The sequence below is a fragment of the Limulus polyphemus genome, unplaced genomic scaffold, assembly GCF_000517525.1.
Source record: "Limulus polyphemus unplaced genomic scaffold, Limulus_polyphemus-2.1.2 Scaffold1072, whole genome shotgun sequence".
NCBI classification, from domain to species: domain Eukaryota; kingdom Metazoa; phylum Arthropoda; class Merostomata; order Xiphosura; family Limulidae; genus Limulus; species Limulus polyphemus.
Window position 1 is genome coordinate 212,208 of NW_013666682.1, and position 17,898 is coordinate 230,105.

The 17,898-nt window shown below is 32.9% G+C and overlaps 1 protein-coding gene across 2 annotated transcripts in view; it reads left to right on the top strand.

The window, feature by feature from the left end:
• Positions 1 to 17,898, top strand: part of LOC106461991 (GPI ethanolamine phosphate transferase 1-like) — a 77,551-nt gene that overhangs the window by 24,789 nt on the left and 34,864 nt on the right. For both annotated transcript variants that reach the window (XM_022389108.1, XM_022389109.1), the window contains exons 8-11: positions 2,826 to 2,974; positions 3,549 to 3,570; positions 6,391 to 6,447; positions 11,716 to 11,795. In XM_022389108.1, the coding sequence (XP_022244816.1) occupies positions 2,826 to 2,974; positions 3,549 to 3,570; positions 6,391 to 6,447; positions 11,716 to 11,795 (308 nt within the window). The remainder of the gene's footprint in view (positions 1 to 2,825; positions 2,975 to 3,548; positions 3,571 to 6,390; positions 6,448 to 11,715; positions 11,796 to 17,898) is intronic.

Sequence of the window (17,898 nt, forward strand, 5' to 3'; positions counted from 1 at the left end):
AGACACAAGATTTAACAATACTGTGTACTCTCATTAAGAAGACACACGATTTAGCTGCTGTACCGTACATCAGCAAAGAGAAACTTGGCCAATAGCAATGAAAAAACTGATAAAATCTTTTCCTCTCTTTCAAGAATCAATATAAAAGTAGTCCTGACCTGTGCAGGAGTTTTTTGAATAGGTTTGCCCAGGTTTGAATAAAATATTATAGCTGTGTTTTCTCTAGGCTTTTGAAACAAGAATAATATTATAAAGAACAAATGGATGAATTTTGAATTTTATCTAACAATTGAAAAATCAACTTTTTTGCTATGATCAATATTTTAGCAGATTTAGCCGTTGAGATAGAAGGTCTTGAGTGTTGCTTCAAAAACAAGTCTGCTTTTTAAGATGGTTTTTGCCACCAATGTTCAATTACAATTTTTGTGAAATTCCTGGGCAAACCTTATTATGAACCACTCATGGTTCATGATGCTTTATTTATGTACATTATACTTTCCTCAGAAGAGTCATTAGAAAAAAAAAACGTTCTCTGTTTGTTATGCTTACTATTTTGTGTTAATGCCTCCATTTCTAACTCTTTTTATGTTTATTGAGATTCTTGTTTTATCAAAGTTATATTGACAAGCATATTTTGAGGTTATGAGACACAAGCTAGTAGATTAAATATTTTTTTATCCTTTTTTTTTCTGAAGTAATTCAATATGTTCTTAGTAGACTGATGAACAACTATTGTTTCAATTTTATCTGTTATATAGACTTCATTCGTGAGATAAGTTTCTGTATCTCTATGCACATTTTATCCAATATGCATTCCTTAAAATTACAACATAAAATTTTTGACACAAATAATGTTGCCATAAGTGCATTAATGAGGACAAATCATGGCAAATGCTGTGGCATGTCCTGAAGACATTCTTCCACTTAAAAACACACTTAGTATATGAACACGATACAAGGCAAGTGTCTTCACCAAGGTAATAAACTAAAAACATTAGGTTTTTTTCTAATGACTAATATTTTTCAATTAAATCATAAAATAAGAGGCAGTTTTCCAAGTTATACTTTAGGCATTAACTTTGTCATGTTCTACTTATAAGACATTCAACATTCCCAGCAAAGAAAAATCAAATTGATGCTTGTGTTGTTTGATGTTAGAAAAATACAGTGAAATAGCCCTAACAATTAAAATAATATCTTTTCTGTTTGATCTCTATGAAGTAGTAGCTAAATCATATCAAACTATTGTAAATTTAATCCTATGGATATGAGAAGGTCAAAATGTGCATGTCATGACCTTTTTACAGAGTTAAATTCAAAATTTAAACTAATTTATTATCAATGTATATTAAAAAAATTGTCATCAAAATTTAGTTTATAATTAATTATACTTAAATTTTGATATCTTAATTTCAAATAGATATTTAAATAAATTCTCATACTACACCTCTGACTCACTTGACATGGTGGTGCTGTGATTTCTCATGTATAGATATTTTCTGTTCTCTTGTAAGGGCTACAGATTGTTGAACTAATTTGAAACACACATTATAGAAAAAATCTTTCTTCCCCTCTTTGACATTTTGTTTCATCGGAACTTTAGGCAGAGTAGACATAGTAGGTTTGAGAATTTTTATGAACTGCAGCTACCCACATAATAAAATAGGTTTGAGTTTTTGAATTCTATGCTAAGGCCTTCTTCAGGTCATTGTAGGTACTTGTGTAAGGTCACACTACACATGGTTTTGACAGAGTACATGCCAATTCTGGTTTTGCATCACATTTGGATCACAAATGTTTTATTGATTAAACTAATAAAGTGTAAAATCTGGTAGACAGAAAATTATTAATCGTTTTTTAGTAAATAGTTTAACTGTGAAAGAAATGCAGTGCTTTACAGAAATATCTCAACAGATAGGTCTACACATTCAAAACTATAGTATAAACTTTTACAAATTTAACATTTGCATTAATCTGATACAGCAATCCATTAAATTCATTCGTAACTGAAATATTCTAGTTATTCATTACAAGGTTTATTTTTATATAAAGTATTAATATTTAATGCTATTCAAAGGAAAAATCAGAATATTTTTCTTAAGGTGGCATTGTTTTTTTTGTAGTTGTACTTGATGGTTTTTATAAAATGCTATGGCTTTGCCATATGTTGTCTTTAGTTTTGTTGGCTATTATGGTTCCAATATAGCTTATTAATTTTTATTACTGAAATATGCATAAAAATAAGTGAAGCTCATTAGGACTAACCGTATCTTCAATCAATATAATCTTCCAAAACAATAGTTTATTTTAAGCAGCTTTTATTTTAAATAAAGTCTCAATTTAAGAATTTATCTATATATACCTTTTAATAATTCGTATTGCACCTTCATTTATATTACTGAAGCTAGGTCTTTTTTATATATTAAAGTAGTTTAATTATAAAGAATAGATGTGCAAACTGACACTTATACCTATCTAATGAAAATACCAATCTTGAAAAAATTTGGACAGTTTGCCAATATAAGATTGGTGTATAAAACTTTTTTCTCTATATTAAAATATTGTTATTACAAAACACTTGCAGTTACTCATAAAACATTATTACTGTGAATCTTGTATCTATCACATCTTAATAGTTGTTTGTCAAGCAATTTGCTAATATAAATAATGTCTTGACTACTATTATTTCTGTCATATCCCAGCTGGTCTGAAGAGCGCTGGTATTGGATGAAAGGCCTTGTCAGCACTGGATATAGCAGATGTATGGTGGGTGACACATCACTGAATGCTGTTCTTTATTTTAACTCAAAAGTTTTTTTTTTCAGGGAGTTCTTCCTTTTGAATTTTTGGGAACAAATGCAAGACAGCAAGCATTAGCTGTGGAAACTAACATCAAGCAAATTTTAGAGCATTACCATTTAAAAGTAAAGCTGAAGAAAGAGTCTACTTTTTCAATTTTCTTCAGGCATTTCAGGTAGAATAAGTTAAAAGTTTTTATGGTACATACTGGTTAACACTTTATCATTTCCACTGTATATTTATGCATGCTAAACATCATCTCCACCTGTATATATACACCAAATGTCTCACACACAATTTAAGTGTCTCGTGCCTGGTTCATTGTGGTCAAAGCATTGCTACGGAAATGGAAAAACCCTTCCATGGATGATAAGGGGTTAATAATAAAAATTAACAATAATTTATGCAGAATGAAAATGTTTAGTAAACAGAACAATCTGAAAACTTACTTTTAACCAAACAAATTCAAAAAATTAATATATGTGCTCTTGAAGTTATGCTTTATTTTCTTATCTTAAATGATATGGTCAGTTTGATTTAGAATGACTCCTTCATGAAGTGAAATTACTCATATCTGATTATCTGAACATTCAACTTTAAATCTGTATTTAGTAAACTATCCCTGTAAATGAACTTGTTTTCCTTCTAAACAAAACTATTTAGTAATATATTAATTTCATATATTTTTTTTATATTGTATGTTTACGATAACAGCTTTCAATTTTTGTTATTTGGATTTTTTTTTCTAGAGATCTAACACCAGAAAGAGAGGTGTGTAATAACTCATTGTTTTTTTTATTTTATAAATGTAAGTATGTCATCACAAAATATTTAAATAAACTGATTTGACAATGGTTTTAAGGAAAATAATTTTTACTGTGTGTATATATAAAGCATATTTTAACAGCTACATATAGTCAAATGATACTGGCTGTATTGTGTTGAAAAAATAATCATTTACGTTTCTGTTACATAAATTTATTTTCTTTTTGTTTATGTCTTAAACTGTTTTTAATATACCTTTTTTAACACCTTTTAAAAGACAGTGCAATGAATAAATTCATCGTGTTAGATAAAAGTATTTTCACACACATAGCTACAGATTATTTTAGTTTTTATGTAAACTTTGTATGTGGTAGCATCTTTCAGTTGTTGGTATTGTAAGTGTAGCCTTCTCTACTGCCTGATATTGTTCTAAGAAGAAAACAGTTGTTATGAATAATATTTATTTTGTCTAATATTAGGGGTGAATATCTGTCTGTCTGTATGAGTAGTTAGAACTTGGAATAGCTTTTAAAACATCTTGTGATTTGTTATTCTTGTACAGTTATGATTGTTCTTGAAGGTATAGTGAATAATTGTTTAATATTTTGAGGAATTTTCTATATTTAAGAGAATGATTTTTCTTAATGCTTAAAGTACTAAAGATTAGCCTAAATTAGGCCTTTTTTAAATAAAAAAACAAACAAATATTGATTGCAAAATGCAGGTAACTGAAAAGAGATGGTGTGATACTAAGTTTTTAAAATTGACTGGGAGTGTACCAACAATGGAAGATTTTTAATTCCAGTCTTAAAATTTGGACAGCGAAAAGTAACAAATTAACCCTCTCACTACAGGTCTTCCTATGGTCAAAGAGTATGTCATCATGTTTGTAGACTTACATTCAAAATTTTATTGATCTACTATTTTATGAACGTATACAATAAGTTTGGTATCACATTGTACATTATAATTCAAATTTCAGTGTTATACATCAGTAAACTTCTTAATTTAAAAGTAAATATAAAAACAAAATTCCTGAATATCATTTTAGTGTGTCACATGGTATGTTGAATGCAGCTTTGGTTAGTTCAAATTAGATGTTTGTAATGTCCAAATATAGTTTCTTATCAATTAGAAACACATATTACCAATATTGATAGGCTAGAATATAAAATATGAGCCTCCTATCTTTTCTATTTGCTGAGATATCACTACATTTAGCGAATCAAACACAATGGGCCCTGCCCTCCTTTTTCATTTTTGGAAATGCTTACGTACACCTACTTCTGTCTATGATGTGTGAATAACCAATTGAAAGATCAGAATGTCCCCCACATGCTTTTTTTCAGCCTCTGTAAGGTGGGAAGGTCCCAAGATTATTTCTTTGTCTCAAATCTCAGAAGGAAGGGGTAATTGAAAATGTTGTCAGAAAAACTTTTTTTTTATACCCAAATACAGTTTAGTTAATAAGCCTGATAAATTACAGTGGAATTCTGAAATATTGAAAGAGTAATTTGTAATATTTGGTTATTTCAAAATGCATATACAAAACCTAAAAAAAATTTATTTTGTTTTATATCCTCCACATGTGAAATTTGATAAAGATTAGCAAATTTCACAAGCAGGCAAGTGAGTACAAAGTTTGTAAGTAGAAAAAATTCAGTATTTTCTTTATTTTTTTATTTACTGTACTATTTTCTAAGAAAAATAACTGAAATTTAGGAACATATTTGTAAATAGTAATAATATATATACAGATGTAATGTATTATATTCAAAATGGGACTGTATTTTGCAAAATACTGGTTCACTAGAACAAACCGAAGACAGGTCACTTTGTAAAGCCAGTGTTATACTCTTGGATACGGTAACATGAATGCACGTGCACCACATTATTGCAACTTCTGTAATGTTAGTTAGACACATCTGAAAGGTCAATAAAATATATAATTATGAATATTTGTAGATGTATAATGTTATGAGATTTAAGCTATATAGACTAAACAGTTGAGGTTTCTTGCTATAATCTAGGCATTCTAGAACAAAAAAGCATAATTTACATCTGTTTCCTAATTTATTATGTTGGTTACGAGGTCACTAAAATCGACTAAACCCATACAGAGATACAATAGTGAAAATAACAGATGAAATATAAAGTATTTTATACAAAAACGTTTACTGGATTATTAGAGGTTATAAAGATTTTGCATGTGAAAGTTGACAGTTTTCTGATGCATAAAAGAATTTTTAATCTTAAAATCAAGATTACTTTGCATGTTGGATAGTCAACCTTCAAAACATAAAATGCAGGAACAAACTGTTATTTAAAAGAATCTTAAAACCTAATAAAAAAATCTGATATTTTGTGTTAACTAAAGCTTTGTAATGTTTACTGGTAATCTGCAAAATTTTATTAGGATACACATACTTTATTTAAAGTTATAGTGTGAAAACTATAACAAGCACAAAATGGTTACAAGGTCAGTCTCTGGGACCGAGTCCGTAGTGAGAGAGTTAATGGATTTTGTATGTTTTACACTTAGACTAGTTGACATTACTTGAGAAACTGAGTGTTGCAGATGTTGTATGAAAATATATGTTCATATGTAATAATTGTTTGATTTATGCAATACATTAAAATTTAAAGACAAGGTTTTTTAGTAGATGTAGTATAATAAAATATTTATTCATTGTGCCTCTAAAACTGAGTATAAATAATTACTAAAAAAATGTTAGTGTATGTAATTAATTATAGTTTGTATAAGGTATGTCTAAGTTGTCACATGTTAGAAAATTGTAGTTACTTGCATCCTGTGAATTTTTCCAGAGAGAGCTATTAGAAATATTCAACATCTTGATGAATCAAAACCGTTATAATGATGCTGTAAGTACACTGTATTTGTAATATAATACTTTAAATTTGTTTCATTAAGTTGAAACAATGTTTATTTTTAGAACTGTTACTAATACAATATACAATTACAAAACAAGAAACTTGATAACTCAAGTTGCTTTAATATTGCCAGAGAAAGGAGGTATACTTTTTGAAAGCTTTCAAGTTATGATGTTCATATCTTGTGATTTATCTGTTTTTTTTTTATCATAGGAAACTTTTTAAGTAGTATCATGAAGATAACAGTACATCGGATATTCAACAAACTTCCTTTTTCTTTATTCTAGATTTAACCATGTATTTTTTATGTTGAAAAACTTTTAATTTTCTTCACCATTATTCATATAAAGCATTGCACTTGTTAAAACATAACTCTGTAGTTTTTTGGGAAAGAATTAATTTGTATTCTGTAAATTCTATATTTAGTGTTTACACCATAATAAAAACATTTAATTCTGATGGTAGAAACGAAAATTAATGAAAAATTAATTTTAATGTGTAAATACATTCCTGATTTTCTATGAACCTAAAAAAAAATTATGTTAGCTGTTTACTGTCACTGTGGTTTTACTAGTTGGTAGATTTTAAAAATTATATCAGTTTTATTTAGTAGTCTCTTTTGTGCATCCTCATTATTTTATGCTGTTAAACAGTTCTTTAACTCTTATAGTGTCAATTCTGATACATTCTTTATCTTCTTTCTTCCCTCTAAGCATTACTAAAAACAATTTTCACACTCAGCACACCAGTCTATATACCCCACCAATTTTGTGCCACTACTGAACATGTACATATCATGTGACTACTCTCCACTAATAGTAATGAGCCACCTGAATTGGTGCAGCTAGTTCTCCCTGCTATTCCCACTAAATTCTCACTTTCTCAAATGGGACAGCTTTGTTTAGATGCGTTTTCTCACATGTAGTTACTGTTTATAATTGTACTTCTTTGTCATTTCAGTTTTTTTTTTTCAACTGTTTTCTTTTACTGTGTTTGCATTCAGTTGTTTCAACGATATTTGTTTTTTGCATTTGTTTCTTGTTACTGAATTATACAAGAACTTTGTATGAATTCATGATTCAATGTATTGACTATAGTAGTTCCCATTACATTTGACAATGTTACTGGATTCCCAGGAATCAGGTTTGACTTTATCTGCAGAGGAAGTACAGGCCTTAATATGCAGGAAACTAGATTCATATGTCCGGCCAGAGATTTTTTTCCTCTTTTCGACCTGACAATGTAGCTGAGGAAGGATAAAATCAAGGAGAAGACAAATTGGACTCCCTTTTTTCCGGCCCTTTTTATTTTGGTACACTGTACACCTCTTCAAGAGATTTCGCCTTCCACACCCTTTTTTACAGCTGGTTACTCAATTCAACGCATATTCAGCTTTTTTTTTAATGTTTGAGACAAGAGTGATTTTGCTAGTTTTCTTTTTCTGCTCCTGTTGCAGTGCCTCTATGTCGTTCACTTTGGTGAAGGTTTGTTCTTTCTTCCTAATGCTTCCAGATCTATGTACTTGTAGACTAGGTAAATTTTGATGGTTTGTCAGTTTGATATTAATAAGGTCGTTGTTAACTAGGTATGATTAGATAGTTTGTACTGTACATATCATTCCTACCAGTAATATATAATTCATTGTTCTATCTGAATAATTTTTTGTCATTGTAAAATATGTGCTTTATAATCCTAATTTTCATCAGTGTAAGGCTTAATTTTTTTTGGTGTTGCTACATCACTGACGAAGCCGTTTCTTTCCTGTTTGTGGAGCTGAGCTTTGCTTCAGCTCCATTTCCTATGTTCTTGATACTAGAAACCAATTTTTCTCCTCGTACTCTACAATTCAGGGTTCGTTCTCACAGTATCCACATCGTCTTTATAGCTAGAAGTTGATTGTTTCAGTTTAGGGCCCTACCATTTGAACTAACCTTGGCTCCTTATTCATTTTGTCGGGTGGTAAGAACTTTTGCCCAACATCTTCACTCAATGGGTCTTCACACTCATCATTACATGGACAATGGGCTCCTGCTTGCTTCTTCCCGTTCACAGTCCAGAGACCACACTCGTCTGCTCCTACAAGAAACAGCGCGAGTGGGATTGCTGATAAAGGTGGAGAAGGCTGTTCTTACCCCCACTCAATACCTTGTTCATTTGGGGTTTTTCATCAATTCCAACCTCAGTCGAACCCAGCCTTTTCCTCTTTATCTTCGGGATATGGCGCAAGCAGTCCACAAAGCCCACACTTCACGTTCTCTCACAGCTCAAGAGTTTCTATCTCTGTAGGGAATGTGAGCTTCCTTGGAAGATCTCATTCCCATGGGTCGAGCTCATATGCATTTCCTTCAGTCTACCCTTTTACCCTTCCTTCCCCATTCAGGGCTGGTCTGGCTTGGTGGCTAGACAGGGAACAGGCCATGGCATAGATTTTAATTCCTCCACCTTGTCCAGATTTACATCTGTTCATGGACATATCTTTAGAGGATTAGGGTGCTCACATCAACTCTTGTGAGATTTTCAGTCTCTGGTCGGTAGAAGATTCTTCTCTCCATATTGACATTCTCGATCTTATGGCAGTTTGTTGAACTTTGTCCCACTTGCTACCTTTTCTGTGGGGTAAGGTGGTTATGGTACACTCCGACAACTCCACAGTAGTAACTTATATCACCAAGCAAGATTTCTGTGCTTTAAGACCATGGATCTCCTTTCTGGGCTCACAGTCACCACATGGTGGTCTTAGCTCACTATGTTCCTGGCGTCCTGAATCTGGTTGCTGATCGTTTATCTCGACCCAACAAGATTTTCCCCACGGAGTGGTCCCTCAACCCACAGGTCTTTTGGTGGGGGTGTTCTCAGCTGGAACACTAAACTTCCTTCCTTTTGGTCTTCTGTTCCACACCCGCTAGCTCTGGGAGTGGACACATTCAGTCATGATTGGAGAGGTCATTACATCTATGCTTACCCAGACTTCTATCCTTAATCCAAACCACTCCATGTCTAGTCCTTGTGGCTCCATATTGGCTGGTGCAACCATGGTTTCCACTGCTTTGACCTTTACTTGTACAACCTCCCCTACCATTACTTTTGTTTCAGTCTGTGCTATGTCAATCTCAGACAGACAACATTCATCCAGACGTCGCCACCCTCCATCTTCACACGTGGCTTTTGTCAGGTTCATTACCTCAGCCCAGGGACTGACTCCACATGTTGCATCTTTTTTTTTCCAGATCCATAAGACATTCTTCCATGTCCATTTACCAAAGTCAATGTTCTACCTTCTGCCTTTGGTCTCTTTGATATGGTTTCATTCTTCCCACCCTTCTGTTCCTCATCTTTCCCAATTCTTCACCTGGTTGTTTGACAAAGGCTTGTCCACTTCGACTGTGTCTAGCTATCGGGCAGCCATGTTGAACACTTTTCGTTTCTCCAAGTTTCTTAAGGTTTTGTCTTCCCCTTTCAATTCCATCCTCAACATTCCTTTGATTTGCCTCATTGGGATCTCAGTGCAGTCCTTTATGTCCTTTCCCATCCTTCCTTAGAAACTTTGTCGATGCGTTCCATATAGCATCAAGACAGTTTTCCAAACCATATGTTCTTAGTTGATGTACATTTTTATAACAAATAGAAAGAGCTCTTTCTCTGTTTCAAGCTGGAAACCATTCCTTTGAATTTTGCAACAATAGGCATTTGTCGAAAGGAAGTGACTGATGTGTGTAAGCATAGTTGTTGCTCATAGCAGTAAATTTTTTTTTTACCTTATTTATAACTTAGTTATAAATCCAGTTAAATTATAGGAGTTTTGAGACATTCTATTCTAGTGAGTGATATATTTTTTTGTGTTCTAAAAGGTATAGTTGAAAGGTACATGAATATTTGTTAAGAGAACGAACTTAGAGAAAAAAACTGGGCCTATTTAATTATGGGGTTCCAATGCAAAATTTCATGTTGTGCAGTACGTCATTGTAAGAGAATCTTCTGACATGTTGCTTTTCAGGGATGAATAAACTATGTACATGGTACAAGCTAGTTAATAACACCACAAAAATTGAAATAGATGGGAAAAGATAAACAGTTGAAACTGTAAATATCATTAATTGAAGTTATGGAAACAAATGTATCTAAAGAAAAAGAATAGAATGTAATATTCATTTTATTTCATAATTTTCAGGTTTTCATTGTATTGTTCTTTGGAGATTTAGTAACAGTTAATGTTAGGGTACTGGTAGAGAAAATAAAAGATAAAGTATAAAATTTTACCTTAAAAACTTTTGATATTCATTTAAGATACTCTAAAGGTTATGCAAATGAAATATAAAAACTGTAAGATGAAAAGACATATTTTTATTCTTAATATGAAAATCATCTTGTACTAAGATTGACTCAAGGCTTTGGAAATTTACAAACACATTTATAGCATAAATACTTTATTAAAAATTCTTATTCTTTGTGCGCAACAGGCTTAACTTTTACTAAAAAGCTAGCTGATTTTTGTGGAGTTACACTTAGGAAATTCAGAGTTCTAGTATTTATTGCTTTATGGTTTTTTCAAATTTGGTCAAATTGATCCATTGGCATAAGGTTTAGTTGATGCTTCTCTCTTCCAGCTTCAAGTTGTTACATCTCTCTTACACCTTTAAGTTTTTACTTCTTTCTTTAACCTTTAAGATGTTACTTCTTTCTTACAGTTTGAGCTTCAGGATTTGAATAGATCTTTGATATCCTGAAAATCATAGAAAATGTTTACATTTTTCAGTACTAGAAATCCTGGAAAACAGCTCTTTTTAAATCGTGGTTCTGAAAATGACCTTAAATTTCAGTTTCAATAAAACATATCCGTTATGAAATAATTGGCATTACAGGATTTGAGAGTCCTGGAAGTTTGAGTATGAGGCCTGGGAGAAGTTCTGGAATTTTCTTAGTCCGTATGCATTTTTCAAGTTGCTTAGTCTTTGTTGCAGATTCAAGTTGTCACTTCTTTTTTATGGCATCATGTTGTTGAGCTTTTGGTTACTTTTTTTTTTTTATAATGGCTTAAGTTATTAGGACTTTGTCACATATTCAAGTTATTTTTCTTATATGGTAAAGGTGTTGAGTTTTCATTTTAGGTTGAAGCTATTACTTCTTTCATATTCAAAGTTTCAAGTTCATGACATGATAAAGTAATACTTTATCCTTTTTCTTTTTTTTTGACAAATTCAAGTTGTTACATACACATATTGTTCTGATTTTCTTTTTCAAAACGTCCATTTCTTATTGCAGATTCAAGTAGGAATAAAACTGATGCAACTGGCTTTGCAAGGTTTGACATATTATCAGAGATATGATCGATTCACATTGAAGTAAGTATTTTTAAAGATATGAAAAATTATAATATATCAACACAATAAAGAATTGTAACATAAATAGATTACTGCAAATAATTCTTTTTTCAAAAGCACATGCACAGCTAAATGAAGAAAACTTACAGATACTCAATCTTGTACTTATGGTTGACCTAATATTTTCTTTTGGTATGGTCACTAACCTCAGAAAAGCATGTGAAATGAAAAGATTACATCTTGAAAGATTTCTATTGATGCATTAAATTAACTACTTTCAAGTGTTGTGTCTGTACACATTAATGTTAATGGCTTGGAATGAGAGTATCCTGAGTAATGATTTTTTACACACTTAAAACTTAGTTTTGTACCTCTCAAAACTCAGTGAATTTCAAATGTTCTACAGCACTACACAGCTTCAAAATAGTTTTTATTTTAAATAAAAGTATTCTTGATTAGGTAAAAGGGATGAGTATAAAATGAGAAAAATATTAAACAGCTTACTTCAGAGATTCTGTGCTTTCCATTGTCTTTCAAAACTAGCCCAACATTTGAAATCATTTTCTGGTTTTCCAATTTTTCCACTACACATCTTACAAGTTTCATCGTGATTTAAGCTTGCATTAAGTTCATTTCAAGGAACTTTTCAAGATTTATCTTTATTGCCCAGATTTTATGTGATCAGTAACTTTTAATAAAGGATAGTTAACATTTCTTAAAAATGAATTTTGAATCTTAAAACTAGCTAGATATCTATGAAGTGTTATCTAATATTTTTAAATTGAATATTTACTTATGAAACAGTCAAGCTCTCTCCATTCATTCTAAACCTCAGATGAAAATCACATGCACAAAAGATTACACACTTTTTCAACTCCTCCCCATTTTCTTATACAAAGGTTATCAATCTCAAAAGATCAACTGAAACAACAAGAGACTATCCTAACATATTTCCCATATTGCATCAGTTTTTATTTTTTTTTATTTTAAGCAAAGTTACATGGGGACTATCTGCACTAGCTGTCCCTAATTTAGCAGTGAAAGACTAGAAGGAAGGCAGCTAGTCATCACCACCCACCAGCAACTCTTGGGCTACTCTTTTACCAACAAATAGTGAGATTGGCCATCATTTTATAATAACTCATTGGCTGAAAAGGTAAGCATGTTTGTTGGGATGAGGATTTCAACCCGAAACCCACTGATTGTGAGTAGAGCACCCTAATCACCTAGCCATGCCATGCCAAAGCATCAGAGGAAAATCTTAAGTTTTAAAGACAACAGAAAGCACACATTCGTTTTTGGGATGTTTCAAAGTAAGTTATTTATTGTAGCTTTGAAAGACAACAGAAAACACAGATTTTCTTTTGGAAGGGCTGATATAAGCTGATTAACCAGACTTGGCACACTCAATGGCTCTGCAATAAGTCTGAAGGCTTATAATGCTACAAACCAGGTTTTGATACCCATGGTGGGCACAGCACACATAATCTACTGTGTAGTTTTGTATTTAGCAACAAACAAACAAATCAAAGACTTGAGCAAAGTTTAAACATTTTAATGTTATTATTAAGAAATTCTTATATTTTATGAAGCTGTTGCTGTAATACAATTGATGAAAGTTTTTCTTTTGCTTGATAATGGCTGTAACACTTGATGACATCTGTAAACATTACTGTCATAATTCTTCTCTTCATATATAATAGTAACATTGATGGAGAGGTGTAATTACTGCTGTGAAGATAACTTTTATGTTGTTGTTTTTTATTCTTAAATATTTGGTTTCAATTTTTGTAAATTATGTATTACTAGCATAGACCCACACAACATTTGTAGTCAAATTAATATCTTTAGTGCAACAGAACTACTTTAAATACAGGATTAATAATACAAAAGAATTCTAATCACAGACACCAAAATCTTGAAAGTCTACTTGTCTTAGGTCTAACATTAGTTAAGCCTTTATTAAGTGTGGCTTATGTTCGATAAAGAGATATATTAATACTTTAACATGTTGTTTGCTTTAGTTAAACTTTATGGTTAAATTTCACCGTACTTAATACTATCAATAAATTAATTTACAATGTTATTCTATGACCCAACGTTAGACCTTTTTAAAAACTTTGATAAGCTTTTAATATGTTGTACAAAATGTGTACTAAACTATATTTACATCAGCCTTTTGTGTACATCCATTGAAATCAAGTGCATGTGCACTTAGATTGTAAAGTGTGTACACATTTTCAGGATAGACAAAAACTGAGTATTATCATATAGAGTGTATAATTTATGTATTCTAACACTTTAATAATGTAACATTAATACAGAAGTACAATTTTGCATTCTAACACTTTTAATAACATAAGTGTTAGAATACATATACTATACACTTATTATAGAGTGTTTAGTATACTAACACTTATGTTATTAAAAGTGTTAGAATGCAAAATTGTACTCTCTGTAATAATGTTATTAAAGCTGATTTTCAGTACAAATATGGACCACAAAAAGAGGACCTTTTGATCCTTTTTGATTTAGAAGTTTTAAGCAAGTGGTGTCTGAAAAGTTGTTACAAGGATAACTTACTTGTGGTAGCCAAGCATTCATAGTGACATCGCTATCTGATCCTTCCATGTCAGCTTTTTTTTATAATTGCAAAGCAGAATTCACCAAACATTGGATTGTTTAACCATTAATAGTGTTGTATCCTAGGTGACCTGATGATCCCTGTTATTGGGTGAAAGGCTACATCAGCACTAGATATAGTAGATGTAGTGTAGTTCACATATTATAACATATTTTAATTGGGAAGTTTAAAGAGTGATAAAGTTCTTGGAACAAATAATATTTACACAAGGGTTTTGAAGGGGGTTAAGTATTGGATTTGCAAACCACTTGCTACTATTTTTTTCTAAGGCTTAAAAAACTGAACAGTTACCAGAAGATTGAAAGTTGGCTTATGTTACTCTTCTTTTCAAGAAAGGTGTTAAAAATTATCCTACTAATTATAGGTGTATTAGTCTTGCATCAGTGGTGGGAAAAGTTTTCAAAAGGCTTATAAAAGATGTTTCTGACAAGGTACCTTACTTCTGCTCACATGCAAAGCTATTCTCATTCAGTGCTACCCTCTATTTGTGAAATTTTTTTCAAATGACACAAGCCTTTCAATCCCACTTACCTCTCAGGTTCACATGGTTTAACTGATTCACACATGCAAATTGTCATACAACAAACTTCCGCCAATAGATGCACCCCCACACACGTGACTACCTCTATGCTAATGTACCTAACTATCACTTCTCGTTTGGCATTGCTTGTGTTCAGATGTTTTATTTAGTGTTTTCTTCGAATTTTCAATTTTTGTATCGTTTATTTTCCAGTTTCCTACTTACTTAAAATCATTTGTACCTCATTTCATCGTGGTATTATTTAATTTTCTACATTACGGAACTTAATCATTTTTCTGTGCTTTTCTTTCTTTACCAACACAGTTGTGCTTGGTTTTCATTTGCATTATGAATTTTGAAGTGCAAGTTACCACACCAGAGGTTATACCTTCTACCAGCACGTTTACTCAGGCTTCAGTAAATCAACTTTGGAATTATCGGCAATTAATCATCAAGAGATTCATCATTATTAAGCCAACCTTCTTCTCCTGATGTTGCCCAACTTCTTTCTGAACAATCTGAACCTATTCGGTACGATGAAGCAGTTGACAGCCTTTTTCCTCCACCTGAACTTGCTGTGTCTTCCCAAGTTCCTACTGTGGGTTCCATTAGGCCTAATACAGCTTTTTTTGGACATGATTTCCCCTGTATGTTCTGTTTTATCCCTTTCCACAATTTCCTATAATCTTCTACCTTCCTTGTTACATGATACTCCTTACTCTTAGTATTTCATGTTTTCACCTTCTCCTGATATTGGGATTCATGCTGAGCATTTTGTCTCCTAGTTACAATCGTTTGCTCTTTCTTTACCTTAGGGACTTACGTCTGGCCCCTTTTCTCCATAAGTTGGCATTAGGAGATCTTCTTGCTACTTTGGAATCCTGAGTGGAATTTGTGAGACAATAATTGACTCATTTCTCATTGGTTAATCATTTGTCTTGCATGGAGCCTCGATCATTCCCTATTTTTGTTCCCCATCCTAATCTTCCCCAACTCTTACCTTCATCCACTAGGGGATTTTCTTGTCATTTTATCTGATAGCAAGTTTGTGCTGCCAACAGTATCGGTGACAACCCTTTGGGCATTGGTCCAATGGGAGCTTCTTTATCCCAGTTTGTACATCTATGGGTAGACTTCACCAGGGATATATGGGTCCTTCAGGTTTTATCCAAGGGACTTGCCATTCATTTCCTCTTCCCTCCTCCATTGTCTTGGATACCCATTTCCTTTCCATTGCCTTGAGATCCTACCACATGTCAGCAATATCTGTCCAAGGCAGTACAGGAACTTTTCTTTCAGAATACCATCAAATCTGTGGCTCACCCTTTTCTGGGGTTTCATTCCAGGCTGTTTATTGTGCCTAAGAAAATCGGAAACTGGTGACCTGTGATCAATCTGTCATGCCTCATTTGTTTTTTGGTACTACCTCATTTTACCATGGAGTTGTTTCTCACTCTCACGTGGGCTTTTTTTCTGGTTTATGGATGACCAAAGTTGATGTCTCGTATGCTTACCACCATATTCCCATATCGAGGCAGCAAGACCCTACCTTTGGTTTATTCATCATAGGGTGGTTTATCAACTTCACGCTCTTCTTTTTGGGCTTGCTACGGCACTGTATGTCTTTTGTCAGTTGGTCAAGGCTTTTACCAGACTTATGCATGGATAACTGGCTTCTGTTGGCTCATTCAAAAGTGGAGTCTGCCCAACAAACTCGTCTGCTTCTTTTGGAGGTGGCTTGGGTCGGTTGGTTGATCAGTTTGGAGAAATTCTTCTTTGTTCGTACCCAATATCTTATCCATTTGGGTGTTTTGTTCAACACTAATCTCATAAGGGCCCAATCTTATCCTTTTTAACTCAATTCAATGGAGCCAGCAGTCATAATAGGTCTTACTGTTCCCTTTATTACTACTCACGAGGTCCTATCTCCCTTGGTATTGTGGTCCTATATGGTGGCACTTATTCCCATAGGTCTTGCTCATATGAGATCCCTTCAATGGATTCTTCATGACCAATGGAACCTTGTGTGGGATCCATTGGATATTCCTCTTATCCTTCCTCCTTCCCTTGTAGACAGTCTATTAGGTCATCAAGAAATTAATGTCGCTTTTTTTTTAAAAATCCGAACAACTTGTATATCAAAACAAAACATTTATTAACTGAAATAGTCTCCATTCTTATTGATGATGCTTTTCCATCTTACAATCAGGTTGTTAATGCCCTGATTAAAGAAATCACTTGGCTTTGAAGCAAAAAACATGTCAGTGTCCTCTTTAACACCTTCCACATTTGCATAAGTTTTCCCATTAAGATGGTGCTGCAGCAAACGAAAAAGATGGTAATCTGATGGTGCCATATCTGGAGAATATCATGGGTGGAGGAGAACTTCCCAACCCTACTCCTTAATCTTGTGTTGCATCAAACGTGCCACTTGTGGACGTGCATTGTTGTGGAGAAGAACACCTTCCCGATTGACGAGTGAAGGGCATTTCTGATGTAGGGCTTGATTTAAACTATAGATATTTGCATTGACAGTTCGCTGTGGATTGAGGAGTTTGAAATGAATTACTCCTTTGATGTCCTACCAAATGCAAAGCATCACTTTCTGCGGATGGAGTCCAGGTTTTTGGTGTCGGAAGTGGTTTTTGTCTAGGACTGAGCCATTGTTTTTGGCGTTTAATATTAGCATAGAGAATCCATTTGTCATCACCGGTGACAATTCTGTCCAAAATGGTTCACGCGCATTATGTGCCAGAATAGATGACGCAATGTTCATACGTTGGAAACGATGATCGTCGGAGAGTTCATGAGGGACCCAAATGCCTTCTTTACGGAGTTTTACTATATTCCTTAGATGTTTACACATTCTTTCATGAGAACATGTAATTTCAGGGCCATTTCACGGATGAGTTGCCTTGGGTTAGACCCAACAAGACTCTTCAGAGCATCATTATTAATTC